Source organism: Anomaloglossus baeobatrachus, chromosome 5, assembly GCF_048569485.1.
Source record: "Anomaloglossus baeobatrachus isolate aAnoBae1 chromosome 5, aAnoBae1.hap1, whole genome shotgun sequence".
In the NCBI taxonomy this organism is placed as follows: domain Eukaryota; kingdom Metazoa; phylum Chordata; class Amphibia; order Anura; family Aromobatidae; genus Anomaloglossus; species Anomaloglossus baeobatrachus.
In genome coordinates, this window is record NC_134357.1 from 18,858,886 (window position 1) to 18,882,294 (window position 23,409).

The window sequence follows — 23,409 nt, forward strand, 5'->3', positions numbered from 1 at the left end:
TGTCTCTCTCTCTTTGTCTGTCTGTCTCTTTCCCTGTCTGTCTCTGACTGTCTCTGTCTCTTTCTCCGTCTGTCTCAATCTCTTTCTCTGTCTGTCTATCTCTTTCCCTGTCTGTCTATCTCTGTCACTTTCCTTGTCTGTCTCTTTCCCTGTCTGTCTCTTTCCCTCTCTTTCCCTGTCTGTCTCTTTCCCTGTCTGTCTCTTTCCCTTTCTTTCCCTGTCTGTCTCTTTCCCTGTCAGTCTGTCTTTTTGTCTGTCTGTCTCTTTGTGTCTGTCTATGTCTGTTTCTTATCCTGTCTGTGTCTGCCTCTTTCCCTGTTTGTGTCTGTCTCTTTCCCCGGCTGCATTGTGACACGCCAACATTCCATATAAGGGCGTGGCTGCGCATTCTTCTGAAGTTCTGACTGCACTGTGGCTCCCAGCTCCATTCGCTTTAATGGAGGCAGGTTTTTTGGCGAACTGTACAAAATTTCCCCTCAAAACATAGCCTATGACGCTCTCGGGGTCCAGACGTATGAGTGTGCAAAATTTTGTGGCTGTAGCTGCGACGGTGCAGATGCCAATCCCGGACACACACACACACACACACACACACACACACACACACACACACACACACATATATTGAGCTTTATATATTAGATGGACAAGATAAAGATTCCCAGATCCCATCAGGACTACAAGATCCCAGGTACCTTCAGCAGCACCACAACTAATGTGTAAATTATATGTACCAAATGTCCAACTGGGGGTCTGTATGTAGGGGAGACAGGACAACAGCTCAGAACAAGGATGAATTCTCATCGCCACACAATTAGGGAAAATAGGATGGATCTACCTGTGGCAAAACATTTCTGTAACCCTGACCACAGCATCATGGACATGAAATTGCTGGTATTGAAAGGAAACTTCAGATCCCAGAGAGACAGGAGAGTCTGGGAATACAAACTTATGATGACACATTCCGAGCAGGAATGAATGTGCCACATGGATTTATGTCTTTTAACATCAATTAAGAAATGTGCAACTCAGAGCATCTGGGGGCATCACAGCCCAGACCAGACCCCAATCAGAGGACAATAAAACTTTCACACTGCTTATCTATGAACTGCTGCAATATTTATGGCCACTATAGTTTGTCCTCTTGCCATAGTGATAGTTCTGCTTCACGTCACTTGTCTTCTTTACTGCCCCATTCTATGTCCTGTTGCGTATAAATGTGTGACTCTTCAGATTTTGTGTTATACCATGCCTGATGAAGAGACCTGCGTAGTCTGGAAAGCTGCTATTATTACCATTTTTTAGTTGGCCATTAAAAGGTATCAACCACAGGACTTTGTTTTAAACAATTTTTTTATAGAAACAAAGAGACTGAAAATGAGTCAGACTTTCTTCCAACATCATATCATCACAGGTTCTTCAGCAGTTAGCTCACAGTGTATACTGTCCTCGGTACTCTCTATACAGCTCATTAGGGTACTTTCACACATCCGGTTTGAGCCCTGCGGCTCAATCCGGCTGTGAAAACTATGCAACGGATGCGGCGAAAACACCGCATCCTTTGCATAAGTTTTTACATGTGGCCCGTCCGTTTTTTTCTGGTTGCGGCATGCTACTGAGCATGCGCAGTGGAAAAAACCGCATGCGGTGACCGGATGCGGGTTTTTCCGCATCGCGCCGCATCCGGCCTCCATAGGTATGCATTGAAAAATGCGCCGCAGCGGCCGGATGCGGCGCGATGCGGTGTTTTTTGCCGGAGCAAAAAACGTTGCAGGGTACGTTCGATCCGGCCGCGGCATCGGCTAAATCTGCCGCATGCGGCCAAAACCGGACCGAACGCAAGCCCCTGCGGCACAATACGGCACTAATGTAAGTCTATGCAAAAAAAAAACGCAACCGGCGTTACAAAAGCCGGTTGCGGTTTTTCTGCAGAACGCCGTATTGTGCCGCAGATCAAAAATCCGGATGTGTGAAAGTAGCCTTACTGTGCTCAGAAGAACCTGAGATGATGTCATGGCTTTATCACTCCCTCCTAAAATCATGACATCCTCACATGGCTTGATCCACCCTCGGCCCCTCCACCAGCAACTGTGACTACAAATTAGTGATGTGTCGGTCATGAACGATCAGACACAAAGATCTAGCTCCCTGTAGTGACCGACAGGAGCCGGATCACCAAAGTGAGCCACTAAAATCGCTAAACGGCTCTTTTCGCCGCTGAAACCCCACCCACCTGCGGCTAAAACACTGCCCACTCCACGATCTAATTGGTCCCTTGTAAGTGGGCGGGGTTTAGCTGCGGTTGGGCGGGGCTTCAGCGGCGTCACTATAATCTTAAATATAATATATAATAAGGAGCCGAGAACGATTTGAAAGATCCGGCTCTTGTTGGTGAACGGAGCCATGGGAACCGGATCACCAAAAAGAGCCGGACTGCCCATCACTACTGTGTTCAGAAGAACCTGAGATGATGTCATGGCTTTATCACTCCCTCCTAAAATCATGACATCCTCACATGGCTTGATCCACCCCCGGCCCCTCCACCAGCAACCATGACTACAAACAAAGTAACAAACACTGCTGAGTACATGATAAAAATAGCAGGGGCCTAAAAGGCCCCCGTACCGTACAGATGTAGTTTTCCCCAAAAAAGCATCGTTACACCAAACTGCCTATCAAAAAAATTATATGAGCAACTGGATATTACCAACAACGACATACTTGAGGAATACCTGGAGTTTCCAAATTCTAAATAAAGTAATTTTACAGATAACAGCAAAAAAGTAAGGACCGGGGCCTAAAAGACCCCCGATACACATTGTAGGGTTAAGGGGTTTGTTCTGTCCTCACTAAACGGGCCGGGGCTCATATAGCTATACAGGCAGATAAATCGGTGTGCAGGATTGTCCAATAAGGAGGCTGTGCTGGAATCTGTGTTTCATTGAACATCACAGCATATTGGGGAATGGTAAAACAGCAAAGCAATCGCATGGGGGGACAGTAATGGAGTCTGTTCTTCCTCAAGACAAGATGGGCGGCACGGTGGCTCAGTGGTTAGCACTGCAGTCTTGTGGTGGCTCAGTGGTTAGCACTGCAGTCTTGTGGTGGCTCAGTGGTTAGCACTGCAGTCTTGTGGTGGCTCAGTGGTTAGCACTGCAGTCTTGTGGTGGCTCAGTGGTTAGCACTGCAGTCTTGCAGCGCTGGGGTCCTGGGTTCAAATCCCACCAAGAATCCCATCTGCAAGGAGTTTGTATGTTCTCCCCGTGTTTGCGTGGGTTTCCTCCGGGTTCTCCGGTTTCCTCCCACACTCCAAAGACATACAGATAGGGAGTCTAGATTGTGAGTCCCAATGGGGACAGTGTTGCCAATGTATGTAAAGCGCTGTGAAATTAATAGCGCTATATAAGTGAATAAAATTATAAAAAAAAATATTATTATTATGAAAGGAAATGGAGGCTGAGTTCCCAGAATGCATTGCAAGGGGGCGGGGTATGGATATGAGAGCATGAGACTGTAATAATAACTCTGGCCACTAGATGGAGGTAAACTACAGATCATAAATAACCAATGTGAATACTTCTATATTCTAAGGCTAGGTTCACATTTCCGTTAAATTGTATCAGTCACAATCTGCGGCTCTGGTAAACAATGGCATCCGTTTAGCGGATTCCGTTGTGTCCCATAGACTTTTATTAGTGGCGGATTGCGACTGATGACCTTGCATTGCATCCGTTGCGTCGCGGTCAGTTGTCTTTTGACTGACCGCCGGGCGGGAGCAACGCAGAATGTAACGTTTTCCATAGAACAAAGAAAGACGGGCAGCACTCTCCGGTATTCTGGGACTATTTTATTTTTCAATGCTGACAGGTGATACAGACATGAGGGAATGGAGGGAGGGGAGCACGAGGACGACGGTACCGTTTCGCACCTCTAGGAGCGCTTTCACGGGTCCATACACTCACGGGTATGGGTCCATACTGGGAGTATGGACCCGTGAAAGCGCCCCTAGAGGTGCGAAACGGTACCGTCGTCCTCGTGCTCCCCTCCCTCCATTCCCTCATGTCTGTATCACCTGTCAGCATTGAAAAATAAAATAGTCCCAGAATACCGGAGAGTGCTGCCCGTCTTTCTTTGTTCTATGGATTTACTGGCTGTAACTGGGCAATAGCACCTCGGTAGGTGACTTGTTTACCCATTAGGATCAGAATAAAGACCCATGGTTATACCCGGCAAGCCAAGGATATTACCAGGCAAGAGCCACACTGAATAGTGTTTGGAACGGGACTACTACACTACCTCCAATAGGTAAGCAGTGCGGTGCACATTCCTCCTTTTCTATTTCAAGAATGTAACGTTTTTCTGGTCATCAAAATTAACGCGCCGCGCAGGAATCCGTCGCCATCCATAGGCATGCATTGAAAAATGCGCCGCAGCGGCCGGATGCGGCGCGATGCGGTGTTTTTTGCCGAAGCAAAAAACGTTGCAGGGAACGTTCTATCTGGCCGCGGCATCGGCTAAATCTGCCGCATGCGGCAAAAACCGGACCGAACGCAAGCCCCTGCGGCACAATACGGCACTAATGTAAGTCTATGCAAAAAAAAACCGCAACCGGCGTAAAAAAAAACGGTTGCGGTTTTTCTGCAGAGCGCCGTATTTTGCCGCAGAGCAAAAACCGGATGTGTGAAAGTAGCCTAAGGCTACTTTCACACATCAGTTTTTTGGCATCAGGCACAATCCGGCTTGTGCCTGATACAACGGATCGGGCGCAGAATATGCAAAAACGGATGTGCCTGATCCTTTTTTTTATGGATCCGGTATACCTGATCCGTCAAAAAACGGATCCGGCGCATCCGTTTTTTTGCATCCGTTTTGTCAGGTTTTTTTTTGCTGGATCCGTTTTTTCTAATAAATTGGAGCATGTGCAGTTTAAAAAAACGGATCCGGCGGCCGCATCCGTTTTTTGCCACATCACGCCGGATTGTCCATAGACTTCCATTGTAAGGCTACTTTCACACATCCGGATTTTTGCTCTGCGGCACAATACGGCGTTCTGCAGAAAAACCGCAACCGGCTTTTGTAACGCCGGTTGCGTTTTTTTCTGCATAGACTTACATTAGTGCCGTATTGTGCCGCAGGGGCTTGCGTTCGGTCCGGTTTTTGCCGCATGCGGCAGATTTAGCCAATGCCGCAGCCGGATCGAACGTTCCCTGCAACGTTTTTTGCTCCGGCAAAAAACACCGCATCGCGCCGCATCCGGCCGCTGCGGCGCATTTTTCAATGCATACCTATGGAGGCCGGATGCGGCGCGATGCGGAAAAAAACGCATCCGGTCGCCGCATGCGGTTTTTTCCACTGCGCATGCTCAGTAGCATGCCGCAACCGGAAAAAAAACGGACGGGCCGCATGTAAAAACTTATGCAAAGGATGCGGTGTTTTCGCCGCATCCGTTGCATAGTTTTCACAGCCGGATTGAGCCGCAGTGCTCAAACCGGATGTGTGAAAGTAGCCTAAATCACGCCGTATCGTGCCGGATTCGGCGCGATACGTTTTTTTCCAGAGACAAAAAGCGTTCAATGAAACGTTCCATCCGGCCGCTGCATTGAGTAATTATGCTGGATCCGTCAAAAGCCGGATGCAACGCAAGGCCATCAGGCATAATCCGGCACTAACACAAATCAATGGGGATAAAACGGATCCGTTTTATCCGTTTTTTTCCGGATTGTGCCTGATGGAAAAGAAGGGAATTTTGTTTACTTACCGTAAATTCCTTTTCTTCTAGCTCCAATTGGGAGACCCAGACAATTGGGTGTATAGCTTGGCCTCCGGAGGCATAGCTATACACCCAATTGTCTGGGTCTCCCAATGGAGCGCCAAAGAAAAAACTGATGTGTGAACGTAGCCTTAGCAAATATAAAACATTATGCAAATAAACGTCCAGAAACAAAGATTGGATGTCGGAGACAGAACAGGGTTAATCAATATTTGACACGATGACGCTCACATTAGACGACGTGTAACCAGGAATATACAAAATATGGGAACAACAGAAGGAAAGTGAGACCCAGCACCATGACAACCAGCCCTGCAGTGCACAGAGTGAGCCTCCTGGTCATGTGACCCCATGACTCCTCCCCCACATGTGACATCACCGCAGGTCCTGTAAGCACAGAGCAGCGTATTCTCCAGTGTGCGGCCCTGCAGGTGGCGGAGGTGAGCGCAGATTCACCATTACTGAAGACAGAGACTGTTAACCCCTTCATGAGCTGGCAGTTGCTTATAGCAAACATTTATTTCTATATATTGTTTTGTTTTATTGTCACATATTAAGAGTCAGAACTTTCTGGTTTATCTTTCGTTGTCGCCGTATAAAAGCTGGTTTTATTCATTGTGGTAGGGGTTGTGTTTTTGTATGGCGCCATTTTTAGGTCTATATAATATATTTCGAAGGGGGAGAAGGATTTGGAAAAAACTTATCAATACCTCCATAATGCACCGAGCACCTGTGCTAGGTTTGAACAGTCATTCTGTGCACTTCCCTTTAACCCCTTAACGACCGCGGGCAGTAATATTATGTCCTAGTGTTACCGCCCGCGGTCTGCCGCCGGCAGCATGCCGCGATCGGCGCACATCTCAGCTGATTTTCACAGCTGAGATGTGTTCCTGCTAGGCACGAGCAGAATCTTTATCTGCTCGTGCCGTTTAACCCCTTAAATGGCGCTATCAATATGTGACAGCGCCATTATAATCGCGATCGTGGTAAACTTTTACTTACCGCCCGATACCGGAAGTCACGTGACGTGACCACGTGACTTCCGGTAGTTGTCATGGTAGCACAGGGTCATGTGATGACTCCTGTACATGCCATGAATTACTTTCAGTTTCACTCGGCCCGCAGCCCAGTGAAGCAGAAAGAGAGCGTATCTGCTGTTTACAGCTGTGTAGCTGTGATCAGCAGATAGGGCAGAGCGATCGGATTGTTGATCCTAGCCCCCTAGGGGGACTAGTAAAATAAAAAAAAGCAAAGAAAAAGTTTTAAAAAATTAAAAAAAAACCTAAAACTTCAAATCACCCCCCTTTCTCCCCATTGAAAATTAAAGGGTTAAAAAAATAAAAAATATACACACATTTGGTATCGCCGCCTTCAGAAACGCCGATCTATCAAAATATAAAATCAATTAATCTGATCAGTAAGCGTCGTAGCGGCAAAAAAAATTCCTGACTTTTTTTTGTCGCCACAACTTTTGCGCAAAATGCAATAACAGGCGATCAAAACGTAGCATCTGCGCAAAAATGGTACCGTTCAAAAACGTCAGCTCGAGACGCAAAAAATAAGCTGTCACTGAGCCATAGATCCCAAAAAATGAGAACGCTACGGGTCACGGAATATGGCGTAAAAAGGGCGCCACTTTTTTTGTTTTTTTTTTAACCCCCTTATATAAAAGTAAACCTATACATGTTTGGTGTCTACGAACTCGCACTGACCTGAGGCATCACACCCACACATCAGTTTTACCATATAGTGAACACAGTGAATAAAATATCTCAAAAACAATTTGTTTGCCATTTTCCAGTACACTATATGGTAAAACTTATGGTTTCATTTAAAAGTACAGCTTGTTACGCAAAAAAATGAGCTCTCACATGACCATATTGACTGAAAAATAAAAAAGTTACGTCTCTTAGAAGAAGAATGGCGAAAAAAAAACGGAAAGCGAAAAATCGGCCGGTCGTGAAGGGGTTAATGAAATAAAACCTCTATAAATGTTTTTGCTTATTATCTTTAAAAATTGTATTATTTCTATGGGATTTTGTTTGAATTTCCATCTGTTCATCTTCTTTCCTTTCAGATTCCGACAACATAGGATCCTCTCGTTAGATATCTTCAATTTTTAGAGAATTTTTCTGATGGACCCTTTGAGAATGGATAAGGAGAGACACAAGATGGCGGAGAGGATATTGCATCTCACCTTAGAGATCCTGTTCCGGATTACAGGAGAGGTGAGAGACTCTGATGATGTCACATCACATACCTTAAGACGTCCATGATTTTTTTTTTGAAGCTGAAGAAACTGAAACAGATTATTTTGACTGTAATTATAATCTTTTGACATGTTACAGTGAATGCAGAACTATGGGCTGTAGCCATAGATCACTTAAAGGGAACCTGTCAGGTCCCATATGCATTCTGACCTATAAGCAGGGTGATCTGTGGCCTATTAACCCCTATCTACCCATCCCTATGTTGTAATATTATGTAATATGAGCGTAATAAAAAACATTTTATTACTTACATATTTCCTATGTAACTGATCAGATCATGCGCAGAGCGCGTCTGAAGCCGACAACAAGCACCCAGGTAAGAAGGCTGCGGGAATGGTAAGTGCGCACACGCAGGATCTGAAGGAGCGACGGGGAGGTCGCTCATGTAAATGTCGCGGGTGGAGGAGGACGCCACTGCGCTGCGCTCGCCAACGCTCGGGTCCGGCGCTGCTGCTGCTGCTCGGTGGCTCGAGCGGTGGGCCGGATCTGGGAACTCGAGCGGCGCTCCTCGCCCGTGAGTGAAAAGGAGTGGTTGGTTTGGGGGATTTAGTCTGTGACGCCACCCACGGTTTGTGGTGAAGATAGGCACCACCGCTGCTGGTGACAGGGATCCCGGGAGTGATGGCAGGGAGCAGCTGGGATGTTGTTTCCCCCCTCCGTGGGTAGGGGTCGGTGGTCCCGGGGAGGCAGGGTTGGTGAGGTGCAGATTTGTAGGGACAGCGCGGCGCGGTGCTGGATGGCACGGGTGTACTCACTCGACAAGAGATGCACAAAGTCCTCGGTAAACCAAACGGCTGGATGGACGGGTCCCGCAGCCGGCTGCAGTATCTCTCCCCGGACAGGTGATGGCGGCTGTCTTTCCCTGCACCTTTTGTGTACTTGTTTGAATGCGATGGATTCCCAACGGTACTCCGCTCCCCGGTGTATGGATACCGGAGGAGCCCGTTTGCCCGCAGGCGCTGGCCCTTGGGTCTCTAGCCTTAGGCGGTAGCTGTATACCCTCACGGTGTGGGCGGTTGCCTTCAATCGGGTCTTTGGCTGTTAGGAAACCCCCGGGGGTTCCCGTCACACTCGGATTTGACTATTGTCGGCGGCTCCAAGCCTGGTCGGGGTCCGATGGCCCTGCCTGTGTGTGCTGGCTTCACTTCGCTCCCCGGTCGGTACCGGCGGGCCAACGCCAGACCCCGGTCCTACGGTTCCGCGTCGATTCACCCCTCCTGCAGACGGCCACCACCGTCTGCCAACCTTGCTGTTAGTGCCTGGGCCACAAACCCAGACACCCAAGTGATTACTCCTCACAACTTCAACCTCCTAAACTGTTCTGTCACTTTTCCCGCCTCCAGGCCTGTGAACTCCTCGGTGGGAGGGGCCAACCGCTTGGCTCCGCCCCCACCTGGTGTGGACATCAGACCCTGGAGGGAGGCAACAAGGATTTTATGTTTGGCTAATGTTACTGTCTAGTGGGGGTGGGGGTGTTTGTGTGTTACCTGTGACGACCTGGCTAGTCCAGGGCGCCAAATAAATCCATGGAATCACGCCCACAGGGCAATGCAACGCCCAGGGGGCTACAGCTTTTGATCATTTACATAGGGAATATGTAAATAATAAAATGTTTTTTATTACTTTCATATTACACAATATTACAACACAGGGAATGGGTAGGAAGGGGTTATTAGGCCACCCAACACCCTGCTTATAGGTCAGAATGCATATGGGACCTGACAGGTTCCCTTTAAACATTTTAATGACTTATTATGGCTTTCTAATGTGTCCATAAAAAAACAGTCTGTGACTTTTCTGATAAGCTGTCCAGAAAAAGAAAGTCAAGTTGACAACCCTGTGGTGGACTCCTTAGCTAATGTGAGGAAGACCTTTAGTTGCTTAGAACTTACCTTGGGTTCCTTTGTGGAACTATTAAACACTTTGCTCTTAGAGGGATCTTTTGTTGGTGAATCACAAATCACTTTTGGGGAGTGTAATAATGGTCTTAAATCTCCACCATGTGTATGCAATCTGTGATGAAGTGTAGACTTTTAGAGATGGTTTTGTAACTGTTTCCAGCCTTTGAATTATCAACAACTCTTCTTAAGTCTCGTTTCCTTGTGCTTTGTTTGCTCTAAATATACTTTCAGAAAAGTGTGTTCTGAAGGTCAGACCTTGATAGATCCCTGTTCTTTTAAAGTGAACCTGTCAGCTGCAATATGCACCCAGAACTACAAGCAGTTCTGGGTGCATATTGCTAATCGCTGCCTAACTGTCCCTGTATACACTAGTATAGATAAAGAGATCTTTAGAAAACGTATTTCTAAAGATCCCATATGATATGCTAATGCAGCAAGGGACTAGTCGCAAGGGCATTAGTTCCTTGGCTAGTCGGCCCCCCAGTGGGCGTGCTAACATGCTAATGAATGCTCAGCGTCAGAGGATGGTTGTGCTCACTTCTCTGCTGCCATCACTGGACTTCGGCTCAGGGCGCATGATCCCGGCACTTCCAGTCATGCGCACTACATGAGTTTGAAACCAGGACGCGTACACCCGGCTTCATAGTGCGCATGACCGAGAGTCCGGGATCATGTGCACTAAGCCGAAATCCAGGAACAGACGCGATGGCAGCAGAGTGTTGAGTGCGACAATCCTCTGATGCTGCGCAGGAGCGTGCTTACATGCTAAGGGGGCCGACTAGCCAAGGGAACTAACACCCTTGTGACTAGTTGCTGGCCTCATTAGCATATGATAAGGGATCTTTAGAAATACTTTTTCTAAAGATCCCTTTATCTATGCTACTTGATACTGGCACAGTTAGGCAGGGATTAGCAATATCCACCCAGAACTGCTCATGGCTCTGGGTGCATATTGCACCTGATAGGTTCCCTTTAACAAAACAGGTCGCCCACTTACACCTAACTATCATCCCATTAATTGAAAACGCCAGACTCCGATTTTACCTTCAAATTATCTACTAATCCTAAGGGTTTACATATTTCTGCCACTCACAGATATCTGACAATGGATCATTTTCCTTATTTAAAAAGAAAGTGACAAAATCAAATATTTTTTAACTTAATTTGTTTAACTTGGTTCTTTGGCTACTTTTAGGACTTCTGTGAAAATCTGATATAGTCTTGGGTCAAATTTATAAAGATCAGTGTCCAAGAAGTAAAAAGCTACGGCATACACCATCCAGTATTCCAAAGTGCTTTATTTCATCATGAAGTGCAGATAAAAGTAGCGGGGAGAGAGCCGGGTGCGGGTCCCCTAAGGACGACGGCCGTTTCGCACCTCTTAGTGCTTCAACGGGTCCAAATTTATGCAGAAATAAAGAAAATTCTGAAGGCATCACAAACTTTAAAGCAAAACTGGAACTAGAGAGCTTTTGACTCTGAAAATATCTGTAGTGATATTTATTACTGTGTCTCTCCATACTCAGGATTACACGGTGGTGAAGAAGACTTCTAGTGATCGCTGTCAGGCCCCTGTGTCTGGGGGATGGGGAGGAACCCTGAGCCCAATCCCGGAGCCTCCACCGCAGCCCCAGATATATGAGGACATCAATGACCAGAAGATCCTAGAACTCGCCTACAGGATGATTGAGCTGCTGACTGGAGAGGTGACACTGCTGGGAATGCTGGGACATTATACAGTAATGCAATGAAGGGATCGGGGAATGACGGTATCATTGTATGTGTCAGGTTCCTATAAGGTGTCAGGACGTCACCGTCTATTTCTCCATGGAGGAGTGGGAGTATCTAGAAGGACACAGGGATCAGTACAAGGATATGATGGAGGAGTTCCAGCCCCGTACATCACCAGGTAATAGACAGGACTAAATACACACATCTGTTCAAAGCTGGCCACTAAAAATAAAAAGTAAGATTCATGTTATTGAACCCCAACTGCTTGTTCCATGGTCCACACAGTCATTTGACCTTGGCCATCAAACACTGTAACAGCAGCGGTGATGTTTCTTGGTCACCGCTGCGGCCATTGATGAGACCTTTCCGCTTCCTCCATTGTTGCACAGAGACCCTGCGCTCGTGTCCTGGATGTCTGGTCACAGGCTCCTCCATATCAATGATGGGAGTGTGGCACCCCGAGGGTCCAGTGGTGCACCGCTCCTGCGCTCGTGTCCTGGATGCAGAGTGTCTGGTCACAGGCTCCTCCATATCAGTGACAGGAGCGGTGTGTGATCAGAAGACACGGCTGTCGTAAGAAGGGACGAAAACAGAGCAGAACGTCTGATAAAACTTATTAGTACATTTGTTACAATCATTGTGTTGAGTTTCCCAAAGCAGCAAAAACTAAATTACTTATATATAAGGAATTAATTGATTTCCTTCTGTGTCTCCTACAGTAAGAACCAGTAAGAGGACGACACCAGCGAGACATCCCGGAGCTCAGGACTGGTCACAGGATCATCAGGTCGGTGGGGAGGAGGTTGTAGGGATCTGATGTGTAGGAGGCTGTGCAGGTCGTGTTCTGCCGTCCAGCGTTATTATATGATTTATACATGGCGGAGAAGGCAGCTGGCCACAGACGTTACATGGGGTCTGGATCTTCTCATGCTTTTCTGTCTGTGGAATAGGTTGGGAAAAGGAACCGACCGGTGGGATTTATGCAGCTATTTGCCATAATGTTATTTTTGGTCGTCTTACTTATTAAACGAACATTCCCAAAATAAGTTATTCTCCATCTATAGAATAGTGAATGACTTGCTTATTATTGGGGTCCATGTCAATCCTGAGATTGGAGCTCTTGAATGAAGTGAAGACGCTGCACTATATTCACAGTCATTGGGACTGTGAAGCCTAATTCTGCCTTCCCAGAGTCATTGAATGGAGCGCACCTCAACTACTGTCAAGATGGAGCTGCAGAGTGGCATTCCGAGGGTTACAGCGCTCCGATCACTGGATAAGCTGGGAGTCCCATCGATGAGACTCCCAGCAGTCACCAAGTTATCTCCTGTCTGGAGAATTGGGCATAACTTGCTTTTTGGGAGATTAACTCTTTTAGGAATTTTTTATAGGGGATATAAAGTAATCAATGTGATAGATTCAAGTATATGTGACTCTTACCATATCTATTTCATAGGCTTTAAATCAAGATGAAGATCTGAACTGTAATAATGCTGAATCCGTAATAAAAATAGCGGAGACTGATGTCCAGGGGAAGAGGACTTGTAAAGAGCAGTCTCCTACAGATAACGGCTTGGGTGAGTTGTCAGCGCTAAATGCAGATTAGTCACATATTCGACTTTATTGAATTTGTTAAACTGGATATATTTTATCAACACGAGGTTATCATCACATGGCAGTAAACCTGCTGCCATGTAGTCCTCCACATTCATTAGCTCTGTATAACCCCATCCTCCAGCACTGATTGGCAGCCTTCTGCCTATGCACAGTGTACACAGAAAGCAACCAATCGGGTTAGACAGAGCTCGGCATTAAGAGAACTCCTAGATCTACAGCATCAAAAACAGATTACATTTAATAATATAAATGGAAAAAATAGGAAAATTATGGCTTTGAATTTAAGGAAAGGAAATGTGTAGCCGCAATTTCGGCTGTGGCGGGAAGGGGTTGAGGACAAACGAGGGTATTGTAGAACATAGAATGAGAGTAGTATGTGAATAAATTAATATAGTAAAGGCTGAGAATTCAGAATTAAATGTTATTTGGTATAACTAAAAAAATAAGAATTAACCACTCTCCAACATTAGACGTATCGGTACGTCCTATTTTGCTGTGTGTTCCCTCAAATGGTGGACGTACCAGTATATCATGGCGATCATGCAGGCACAGGAGCTGTGCCGGTGTGATTGCCGCCGGGAGCTCGGCTTAAGTGATAGCTGAGACCCGGCTGTTACATCCAGGCCCAATGCCTGTACTGCCCCCGGATGTGTAACTACCTAAATGCTGCGATCACAGCATTTAGGAGGCTGGGAGAGGGAGTGCACTCTCTCCACCACCCAACCGGGACCCACGTGATGAGATCACAGGGGCCCAATCATTGCCATGGCAACCCGAGATCAAATGACAACCTCCGGATTGCTTGGTTACGGTGGCCTGTTAGACCATGCCAGGAGCATGGTCTAAGTAGCGATCTGTCAGTGCCATACTGACAGGTATGATGTATTGCAATTCTGGTGCATTACAATACATTATACCTGTATTCAGATCAATAAAAGTTAAGTAAAAAAAAAAGTGAAAAACTAATTGTAAAAATATGAAAAACCAAAAATAAAAAACATTTTTTGATATAAAACACACCATTTTTTTTTTATACCAATAAATACGTCTATTTATGTAAAAACAAAAATAAACAACAAAAGTACATATATTTGGTATCGCCACGTCCGGAAAAAAATATCTATAATACTGTCAAGCTGGCTAACCCCGACAGTGAACACCGTAAAAGAAATTAATAAAAAACTTAGACAAAGCCATGTCTATTCATTATACAGCTGTCAAAAAAAGTGGAATGAAAGGCGATCAAAAAGTCATATGTAACTAAAAGTGGTATAGCTGAAAATATCATCTTGTCCTACAAAAAACAAACCACCATACAGGTCTGTCAGTGAAAAAAATAAAAACTCTATAACGCTCAAAATACAGCAATGCAAAAACAATTTTTTTCTATAAACGTTTTGTGTAAAAGCAGCAAAACATAAAAAAAACTATATAAATGTGGTATCGCTGTAAGCGTAGTGACCCAAAGAATAAAGCGGTCTTATCACTTTTACGACACGTTGAACAGCATAGATAAAAACTACAAAAAAAAAACAATTCCTGAATTGTTGTTTCTTCATGTTCCTGCCTCACAAAAGGTAGACTAGAAAGTGATCAAAAAATATTATGTGGCCCAAAATGTTACCAATAAAAGCTCCAACTCATCCCAAAGTAAAAAAAAACCTCACATGACACTGTTGGCAGAAAAATAAAAAAAACTATGGCCTACAAAATTCAGTGATACAAAAAACTTTATTTTGTAAAAAAAAAAAAAAAAGTGATTTATTTTTTTTTTATTTTTTTTTTTTACTGTGAGAGTTGCCAAACCTAAAAAAGCTATATAAATCTGATATCGCTGTAATTGTACTAACCTCGATCTCAACCATGGCTTGAAATCGAGATGAAAGCCATTAAATAACAATAATGTTATATATAGCAGATTATTATATTTACCATTCTTTGATAACTTATTAAGTATTTTGGGTTTGCTTTGCTCATGTAGTTGGCGTTGGTATCTTTATAATGCTGGAAGTAGTGAGCGTACAAAATTAACGACTGTGGTGCACCTAGTGTCGATTATGTAAAAAGTGGAAATGAAGAAGCCCATGTTGGTCAGAGGAGTCACCTAAAACATGAATAGGTTTCATTGTCTAGCCTGATTGATGCAAAGCACGAATATATCTCATGTCACAAAGGAGAAGATGGGCTGAGCTCAGGAATAGGAAAATACAGGAGTAGATTAAATGGCTGGAACATTACAGTGGCTGTGATTGGTTGAGCGGCGTTCGTCAGCCAATCACAGCCTCTGTAGGTCCGGGGAGGAGGCACCACCCCTCCTGAGGTCAGGTACAGGTCCCCTCATCCCCGAATCTGCGGTTTGTATTCCCCGATTGCAATCACCGGAGGCTCCGGTGCCACGATTCCGTCGTGACGGAAAGATCCGTCCTTGGTCTTTAAGGCCCAGGGCACCATGACGGATCTTTCCGTCCATGGTCGGGAAGGTGTTAATAGGATGGAAAGCACAATGGATTTGTCAACCATTTTTGTATCACTTCTAGCTTTGGCTAAAACAAAATTCAAATGTTGTAAATGTGTTATGTAAAAACCAATAAAGGAAAAAAAAGACAACATGTGAAAAGTAACCAGGCATCAGTTTGTGGGCCATAGACCACATCACATGTCGGGAAAACCATCTGGAGGCTGTGCCGGATATGTAAGGTCGGTCTCTATGGTCCCTGGCTTACTTTTCAGTCATGTTTTTTCTGAAATGGTGCAGTATGTTTTAGGTAAAACCTACCTCTCTTTCCCTGGGATCATGATGTCACGGCTCCGATACTCACTCTGCTAATTCCTTGTTGAAGCATGGACACAACATCGGGGAGTTGAGGGCAGTCCGGATCAGCTTGAACTCCTTAAATACCACCATCACTAGCAACCACAGATCTTTGTCTGGCTATCGGCACCACACAACTCAATCACGGCGCATTGTTCTACTATGTTCGGCTGGGGCTTGACTATGGCCCTTCAAATTGTAATAGGTGCCTGCCTATTTGAGTCAGAGTCTTGTAGCCTAAAGCGGGCTTTACACGCTACGATATCGTTAATGATTTATCGTCGGGATCACGTTTTTTGTGACACACATCCGGCGTCATTAATGATATCGCAGCGTGTGACACTTAAGAGCGATCTGAAGCGATCGCAAAAGAGGGCAAAATCATTTGCCGCGGAGAGGTCGTCCTGAAATAAAAATTCGTTTTCTGCTTTTTAGCGGTTATTCCTCGTTCCTGCGGCAGCACGCATCGCTATGTGTGACACCGCAGGAGCGACAAACATCTCCTTACCTGCCTCCACCGGCAATGAGGAAGGAAGGAGGTGGGCGGGATGTTACGTCCCGCTCATCTCCGCCCCTCCGCTTCTATTGGACGGCTGCTGTGTGACGTCGCTGTGATGGTGCACGATCCGCCCCCTTAGAAAGGAGGTGGTTCGCCGGCCAGAGCGACGTTGCAGAGCAGGTAAGTGCGTGTGACGCTGCCGTAGCGATAATGTTCGCTACGGCAGCGATCACCCCATATCGGCCGTACGACGGGGGCGAGTGTTATCCCGCTCGACATCGCTAGCAATTGCTAGCGATGTCGCAGCATGTAAAGCCCGCTTAATACTTTGTCTATCAGTTTCAGTTGGCTTTTTTTTCTCATTTCATGCCACTTGTATATTGATCCCTATTTTTCAGTACGTTGCATTGTAAAATATCATTCACATCAACATCTTGTTAACACAAAAAACCTCTGATACCTATATCGACTGAAAAATGTATAGCCCGTGAAGGAATGGAGAGGGAAAAACGTAATTGAAGGAGCTAATGTCTGCGAGTCCAAAATTACCCTTGGCAGGCTTCGATTCACACATCCATGTTTCGTGGTCTGTACTAAGACCATGTTGCACGGACCGGCCATGGGTCTCCTAACCCAAACGCAACAGCCTCATAGCGCTTTGGGGAAAAAACACAACAGGTAAGAGGTAACAGGTAATATATTTTTTTTGCACCATTTTGTTATGCCAAAGGATGGTTGTGTATAAAAGACATAAATTCTTACGTGAATCCCTAAATAAATTACTGAATATGGGGCACAACGGCAGGGAAAAAAAACAGCGAGGGCTGACATAGTCAAAAAGGATAAGGAGATACTAAAGGGAATCTGTCAGCAGGTTTTTGTTAGATAATTTCAGAGCAGCATGAGGTAAGGGCTGAGAGCCTGATTAGTGTGTTTGTGGTTTAATTAAAATCAGTGTTTTATCAGCAGGAGATTATCACTACCGGACTAGGTGTCTCATGCCTCCTTGTCAACTACTCTGTATAACCCTGCAGCCACCACCGATTAGCAGCTTTCTATTAATATTCAGTGCACATAGAATGATGCCAATCAATGTTATGGGCGGGTTTATAAAGAGCTCAGCATTGCGAGGTCTACTAGATCTGCAGCAGAGAAAACAGTGAGTGTATCAAAATGATAGCAAGCAGACCAGCAAGTACACATCACTGGAATCAGGGTCACTGCCTCTACATCATGTTGCTCTCAGATTACATTGCAAAAACTTGCTGACAGATTGTCTTTTAAATGTATTTTAAAAATCTATAAGCAGTAAGGGATTGAAATATATGGGCAGGAGATAGTCAGCATATGCTACAAGCTTTACAGTTGTGGTTTGACTGTCTGTAATTCCAGCTATATTCGGCTAAAATGTTATAAAATAACAATATATCCTAAGTTATATGTAAAGAATTGTTAAAAATCCACATTTAACTTTTAGGATCGCTACTTTCAATAGGTGGCGCTGCGCTAGACTTTGTCTCCTGTCCTGGAGAGACAATAAAATAACAACACACTTTTAAGTTTTATTATTCAAAAATAGTCAAATTTGTTTTATTTTTTGACAGATGACTTTGCCAGGATCTCAGAGGGACATGTGACATCAGATTGTAAAACAGATAATCCTGATGTCAAACAAGCTACACATGAAGAACCTACCATTATGCCAGATATACCTTCATCTTCTCATTCATCAAAGACTGATAAACAATATAAAATTCATAGATGGTATAATACAAATCCAACAAATAAACCATTTTCATGTTCAGAATGCGGAAAATCTTTTAACAAGAAATGTCATCATTTTGAACATCAGAGAACTCACACAGGTGAGAAGCCGTTTTCATGTTCAGAATGTGGAAAATGTTATATGAACAAATCTCATCTTACACAGCATCAGATAAGTCACTCAAATGAGACGCCATATTCATGTTCAGAATGTGGGAAATATTTTAACCGGAAATCACATCTTGACAGTCATATAAGAATTCACACAGGGGAGAAGCCGTATTCGTGTTCAGAATGTGGGAAATATTTTAACCGGAAATTCAGTCTTGTCATTCATCAGAGAAGTCACACAGGTGAGAAGCCGTATTCATGTTCTGAATGTGGGAAACATTTTCAGGCTCAATCATATCTCGCTATACATGAGAGAAGTCACACAGGGGAGAAGCCGTATTCGTGTTCAGAATGTGGGAAATATTTTAACCGGAAATTCAGTCTTGTCATTCATCAGAGAAGTCACACAGGTGAGAAGCCGTATTCATGTTCTGAATGTGGGAAACCTTTTCAGGCTCAATCATATCTCGCTATACATGAGAGAAGTCACACAGGGGAGAAGCCGTATGTATGTTCAGAATGTGGGAAATGTTTTACACGTCACACATATCTTGTTACACATCAGAGAAGTCACACAGGGGAGAAGCCATATTCATGCCCAGAATGTGGAAAACATTTTGCAAAACATTCCTGTTATGCTGCACATGTGAAAAATCACGTGCAGGAGAAAACTTTTTCATGTTCAGAATGTGGGAAATGTTTTACACGTAGAGCACATCTTTATCGACATGAGAAAATTCACATCAGGGAGAAGACATTTTCATGTTCAGAATGTGGGAAAGATTTTAACCAGAAATCAGATCTTGTCAATCATCAGAAAAGTCACACAGAGTAAAAGCCATATTTGTGTTATGAATGTGGTAAATGTTTTAACTGCCAATCACATCCTTTTGAATCTCCAAATAATTGTATGTAATGTATGCATTTACTAATAAACATCTGTTAAGCAAAAAGAATCCAGATAATATATCGACATATATTGATAAGATTCACTGCTTCTTCTATCCACCAGCAGTCCTGGCGTCTGTGATTGGTTGCAGTTATAGAGCGCCCCCACCCTTTGTGACAGCGTCTGACTGCTTCCAATCACAGACCAGGTCTGCGGGTCTATCATACTGTAAAAATAAATAAATTAAAGAAATAAATTGGCGTAGGGGCCACCCATTTTATGATACCCAGCACAGATAAAGTATACGGCTACAGGCTGCAGCTCCAGCTGTGTACTTATTTTGGCTTTGTATCAAAATAAGAGGAACCGCATGTGGCTTTTTTTTTTTTAATGATTTAAATAAATAATTTCCAGTCATAATAAAGCCCAACAGCTGGGAAGGTATTCTCAGGCTTGGGAGACCCATGCTTGTTGGGCTCCCCCTGCCTAAAAGTAGCAGCCTGCAGTCGCCCAAGATTGTCGCATCCATTAGAACCTGGGCAAAACACGTGTTGTAGTAGAGGAACTGTCTACCTGGGACCCGAATCAGCCACCATTAAGCATCTTACTGATCACATGCTCTTACCAGCAACAGTGCTATACCAGCACTATACTTTATTTTGAACGGGCACATGTAAGCAGCAAATATGAACTATATCACAACATATTTAGGATCAATTGATGCAGCTTTACATTTACATATGAATTTATTGTCTGGTGGTCAGTTGATTCTATACATACAAAAAAATTTTTTTAAAGCGATACTTTTGTAATATGTCTATATATTACTATAAATTATAATTATTGATTTTTGTTGTCACTCTTTACAAAATGTATTAGATGTTGCTTTTACTCCAAATTATTTACTAGTATATTACACTAGTCTCCCACAAGTACCTAGGTGATATTCAGGTCCTCAGTGGAGAGCTCTCTGTTTTTTATTAATGTTTTAATAATAAGATTTAATAAAATTTATTTTAATTATAAGCATGAATCGCTTTCCTACCTATAGTTGTCTATAGTAAACCAAGGGTTGTTTGGATTTAAATGTTTTAAAATGTCATGCCGCACTATAACAGTAAGACTTTTTTTATTTTATTAAAAAAATGATGTCTAGTGAATGCATATTCTTGCCCAGTTTTTGAGTCAGAAATTAAGAGTGTTTTCAAAATTGATCTCAAACTGGGATCACGGTGTCTTTTGTATGTCTAATCCTGCCTGTATTGCCATTCCTCCTGGACATTTTAGCTAGGCCTCTCACTGTCTGCATCTCCTGTGGCAGTTTTAGAGTCAATAATTAAGAGTGTTTTCAAAACTGATCCTAAACTGGGATTAAAGTGTTTTCTCTACGTCCATTGTTGGCTGTATTGCCATTCCTACTGGTGAACTAGGTGGGCTGAATGCCTTGGTCCAGTCATTCATTTTGGGTGACCCTACTGCCTCCTTCCCAGTGCTATGTGCTGATCAATCCTCTGTCCAAGATGCACCCTGATACTGTCTTTTCACATTATTCTGTATGAACGACTATGTGGGGCCCATTATTCTGCATGGAGGGCTATGTGGGCCCATTATTCCACTTCAGGGGTAGGGCCACGGAACCCCAACCAGCGGAGTCATCAAAAAGCAGAAGTGGCTGCTGCATGACTTTAGGGCTCAAACTGCTTGGCTGATTTGCAAAGGGTTAAGGTGGAAGACAGATGCCCATGGGCCATAGGTGCAAACTCTGTGCTTTAACCGCTTTCCAACTTTGGACATGCTATTAAGTCCTATTTTAAAGTCACTTAATGACCAAGGATGTACAAGTACGTCCAAGGAATCACAGGGGGCTGTGTGCCTGCAATTGTGGCACGGGGACTCTGCTTACCTGACAGCCGAGCCCCGGGCCTCGCAGCCAGGGACGGTGACATGTTGTTTAATCCCCTAATTTCTGTGTTTAATATCGATCACGGCACTTAGGAGATTGGGAGAGGGATCGCACTCACTTTCCCCTTCGATCTGGACTCCTGCGATGCAGTGATTGAGCACTGCAGAACATTGCCGCTGTGATCAGAATACTGTGGGGTGATGTCCAATAAAGGTACTAAGTGAAAAAGTAAAAAAAAAAAGTTAAAAAAACAAAGTAAAAATAAATCAGAAAATAAAACAACCAAAAAAATTCTAATAAATTAGTTATATTTGTGTAAAAAGAAAACAAACAAAAAAGTACACATATTTGGTATTGCCACCTCCTTAAAAACCTGAGCTATAAAACTGTCACACTAGTTAACCCCTTAAGTGAACACCATAAGAAAATAAAAAACCTAGCAAAAACAGTGTTTTAACTTACATCGGACAAAAAAAGTGGAATAAAACATGATCAAAAAGTCATATAAAAATAAAATTGGTACCACTAAAAAAGTCATCTTTTCCCGAAAAAAACAAGTCACCATACAGCTCCATCTGCCAATAAATAAAAAAAAACTATACCCCTCAGAATACAGCAATGCAAAAACTGTTTGTTTTTTATAAAATAGTTTTTATGGTGTAAAAGCAGCAAAACAAAAAACTATATAAATCTGGTATTGCTGACCTAATCGTACTGACCTGAAGAATAAAACTGTTATCACTTTTACAGCACGTTGAACGGTGTTAAAAAAAACAACCAAAAACTATTGCTGAGTTACTGTGTTTTTTTTATTCTGCCTAATAAAAAGTGGAATAGAAAGCGATCAAAAATTATCTAGCCACAAATGGTATCAATATCAACTCCAACTCATCCCGCAAAAAATAAGCCCTCACATGACTATCGGCAGAAAAATTAAAAAAAAAACTAGCTTTCAAAATTCAGTGATGCAAAAAACATTGTTTTGTGAAAAGCATTTTTAGTGTGATAGTTGCCAAACTTAAAAAAAAAAATATAAACCTGGTATCGCTGTAATCAGTTATTTTGCAAGGTGAGTGGTGTAAAAAATAAATCAATAAAGCCAATTCTTCAAGCGCTATTGATTGTTCATTCTGCCTCTAAAAGATCGCTGCTCATATTTATGCTGCGCTCTACACTGAGCGCTTGCACCAGGATTACGTGTAAGGGTGCGTGCCCACAATCAGGAATGGCAGCATTTTGGATGCAGCGTGTTTTTGATGTGTTCAAACCACTGTGTTGTGCAGTTACAAGCACAGTGGATGGGATTTATAGAAATCCCATGCCCACTGTGCTTCTTTTCTCCACAATGTAAACTGTCATGCAGTGCAGCTTCCCATAGATGCAGCATGTAATGTTATGCTGGGGAGACGCGTGTCCTCAGCTGGGAAAACAGCGAAAGTCCACAGTGCCTCAAACTCTGATCATGGGCACAGGTCGCTGTTGTATTTTGTGGAGAACAATTGCATCTCCGTAGGGGTCCAGGACAAAGCGTGTGCAGGTCATAGGAATGTACCCTAAATCTGTGAAGAACATGATTGAAACAAGATTCCCAATGGAAAATTCACTGTAACTGGGTAGAGGGAGTCACTTTGACCTCACGTCTGGCCTGTTGTCCGGCGGTGTCCATCTTTCTACGCCTCTTTTTAGACGTGCACGAAAGTGTGGTCATCAACAGTTTTATTCACCTTTGAAAAGATGGACACTGCTGACTAGAGGCCAAAAGGAGTCCGGAGTAACTCTGCTGCCTCATTAGTGAATGGATCTGTCGCGGGTTTCACCTAAATCACATATTTCGGAGATGCAGATGGAAACACCACTGTAGGCACTCAGCATAAATCACAAGATAAATGTGAACGGATTCAAAATGTTCTGTACCAAAATTGCCACCAAATAGCATTCCACTAAACCCACAAAAACACAATTCCCCACTTAGATCCATAATCGGTTAACAGAAATATAGGGGAATCCACATTACTGGTAGCACAAAGACGCTCAAAAAACGCTATGGCTCCCTCCTCAAAAAAACGAAATCAAGCAAAATCTGTGCTCCCAAATCCAAATGCGCCTCTCTCTCCTGAGCCCCACAATGTGCCAAACCATAGT

At 43.9% G+C, this 23,409-nt stretch overlaps 1 protein-coding gene across 1 annotated transcript in view; it reads left to right on the top strand.

Moving 5' to 3' along the window:
• Window positions 1–23,409, top strand: part of LOC142312565 (uncharacterized) — a 72,067-nt gene that overhangs the window by 20,300 nt on the left and 28,358 nt on the right. The window contains exons 8-13 of the mRNA XM_075351557.1: window positions 7,894–7,998; window positions 11,468–11,647; window positions 11,730–11,850; window positions 12,392–12,459; window positions 13,129–13,249; window positions 18,205–19,306. Coding sequence (XP_075207672.1) covers window positions 7,894–7,998; window positions 11,468–11,647; window positions 11,730–11,850; window positions 12,392–12,459; window positions 13,129–13,249; window positions 18,205–19,306 — 1,697 coding nt within the window. The remainder of the gene's footprint in view (window positions 1–7,893; window positions 7,999–11,467; window positions 11,648–11,729; window positions 11,851–12,391; window positions 12,460–13,128; window positions 13,250–18,204; window positions 19,307–23,409) is intronic.